This window comes from Populus alba, chromosome 6 (assembly GCF_005239225.2).
Source record: "Populus alba chromosome 6, ASM523922v2, whole genome shotgun sequence".
Classification (NCBI taxonomy): Eukaryota; Viridiplantae; Streptophyta; class Magnoliopsida; order Malpighiales; family Salicaceae; genus Populus; species Populus alba.
Window position 1 is genome coordinate 8922815 of NC_133289.1, and position 2509 is coordinate 8925323.

At 31.8% G+C, this 2509-nt stretch overlaps 1 protein-coding gene across 4 annotated transcripts; it reads right to left on the reverse strand.

Annotated features, from left to right (window-relative positions):
* Nucleotides 1-404: 404 nt before the first annotated feature.
* On the reverse strand, nt 405-2289 carry LOC118048144 (transcription factor SCREAM2). 4 transcript variants are annotated; one of them, XM_073409923.1, is made up of 4 exons: nt 2041-2289; nt 1667-1792; nt 1371-1547; nt 405-802 (listed from the first exon to the last, which is right to left on the reverse strand). In XM_073409923.1, the coding sequence occupies exons 1-4, from the start codon at nt 2107-2109 to the stop codon at nt 728-730; spliced, it is 447 nt and encodes a 148-aa protein (XP_073266024.1). In that variant the 5' UTR covers nt 2110-2289; the 3' UTR covers nt 405-727. The 4 variants fall into 4 exon arrangements, with proteins under 4 accessions (XP_073266024.1, XP_034913607.1, XP_034913609.1 ...); XM_035057716.2 differs by having other exon boundaries at nt 1371-1544; nt 2041-2288; XM_035057718.2 differs by having other exon boundaries at nt 1371-1544; nt 1673-1792; nt 2041-2278.
* Nucleotides 2290-2509: the final 220 nt, after the last annotated feature.

Below are 2509 nucleotides of genomic sequence, written 5' to 3' on the forward strand. Positions count from 1 at the left end.
AATTAAAATCTAAATTGATTTTTAAAAATCATTTTTTTTTGCAATTAAGCTCTAAATAAATTCAAATACACATTGAAAAATTCTAATTGATCAATCCTTAAACATTTAATTTTAAATTTTTCTTCTCAAATTGAATTTTTATTGTTAATAAAACTTTCATCAGTAAAAAATACATTGTAAATTGTTTTTTTAATCTTGTATATTTGATCTTCCTTGGTCAGCCTTTGGTAATTTCCTAGGCGTTTTAGTATACTCTTCTCATTAATATATCTTTTTTTTTTCTACTATTTTTTTAATTTTTTTTTATATTCTCTTTTCCCCTTTGTTTTTATCAGTTTCTGTTTATATGGGATCTTAAAAACGAGTAACAACAATGCCTACGAGTAAGAAGAAAAACTTCCACATGATTATAGAATCTCAATCTAGAATACTGAATACGAATGACAAACTGTTGATCCAAGCAGAATGACTTGCCAAAGATGTTCCTTAATTGATTGAAACCTATCAGACGAATTCTATGCATTTTAAGTTCCAATATATGTATAGATCATTGGAGGTAAAACTTGCTTAAATACCGAAAATTAATAACCATGAGCCCATTACTGCCCATAGTTACTAACTACTAATTTGGAATTTGAAATCATTATACAAATCCCGATTTCGCATGCAGTAGCGCAATGAAAGACAGGGGAGCAAAAGATCTGTGCCCTTCTCGCTCACTAGCCAGCTACCTCCCTCCATTCCAGTTATGGATTGCTTGTAGCACTGCTTGTTTCACGACTTGAGCATCATGGCCCTGGTTCTGTAAAATGAAAATATTTGATGGGAAATTTAGTAAAGTAATTTCTCTATCAAATATAGATGGATGGATTGTTTTTTTATTTGTTTTTGGTAAGCTGAGATTCATTGATAAAACTCTTGAAAAGGATAAAAAATTAGGGAAGCCCGCGATACGCCCCTCTAAATACTTCTCTACTCTAGCTAAAAGATAATAGATTGCAATCATTCCAAGCCACTGCTACAAACCAAAAATAGACATAGATGCATGGATTGTGCCTACAATCCTAATTAGCATCGTTTGTTTCTCATGAGATTGCTCAATGGATAATTATTGTATTCCAATGCTGTCCACCCGTTATTGTGTACTGTAGAAAGTCCAAAACATGTGGTTCAAGCCTTGTTTCTAAGTTGCACAAGTGAGATCAATTTAATTTGTTTGGTTGCTGTTTATTAATTTTGAGAGTGATGCTTGAGACATAAAGTATATAATATCAGCGCGTTTAACAAGTAAATGTAAATAATATACTTGCAAAACAAGAAATTGTTTAGTTGATGAAATTAGAACCCTGATAAAGATTGCAATTTCTTACCTGGTCTCCACCAATTGCTTCCAGTAGGAAGTTGTCTTCGCAAGAAACCCTAGCATCAAGCACATCAAGGCCTAGTTCATCAAAGGCTTCAAGTATAGAGACAAGTAAACCAGGGCAATTCTTTCCTGAAAATACATTAATAAGGAAACCCTTTTCTAGTGTTTCCACTGTAACCTGCTGAAGTATGAAAAGAAATATTAAGTGGAGAAGTAATTGAAGACTTCCACAAAGTGTATAAGAATTGAAAATATAAGAAATTTAAGAACAAAAAAAAGGGGGAATTGTAGTGAATATACTCGCACCGCAGATAATGAATTTTGAGGGGTTGAAGATGTTCCAATCTCATGGTTTAGTCTATCCACCTTTTTCTTCAACTCTCCTATATATTTTGATGCATCTACTATGATTGAGGTTTTGTTCATCTATCAAAATCACCAATTAATTGTAACAAAGTGTAGAAAAACAAAACCCAAAGATTGCACGATTGCAAGATTACTAATTTATGGTTCACAAAGAAGATCGGAACTATATATATATATATATATATATATATATATATATATATAATTTAAAAAAAGGAGAGGAAGAGGAAGAGGAAGAGGAAGAGGAAGAGGAAGAGGAAATTAAGAACTGAAACTAATTAAAGCTTGAAGGGGGTACAGGAGTTTACAGCATTAGAATTGGTAGCAGCACGTAGCTTCTCGTAAAGAGCTGCCTTCTTTTTCTTCTTGGAAGACATTCTTCTTTTCCGCCTTCTACCTTGATTAGCTAGCTACCTCTCCCTTGCTTATTTTTTCACTGCAAGCTTCTGAGGATTTTATAACCAGAAGATGACCTCTCCAACTCTATCATTGCTTGTTCGTTTCCTGCATGGATTCTCCCGTTTCCTCAAATGAAATCATAATTTTGTAGTAAATTTACAATTTTAACCATCTTTTTTCTTGTTTTTTATATAAAAAAATAGTTTCAAATATTTGTAGCTTTATTTGTCTTTGTATATATATATAAAGATTGAATCTGGGATCTCTTTAAAAAAAACATATGAATGGTATTTATTTTCAAATTCGAAATCATAGTTACCGAGATAAATTGGTTCATCAACAATCATCCAATTTATATATCTTGGAACTATACTACGT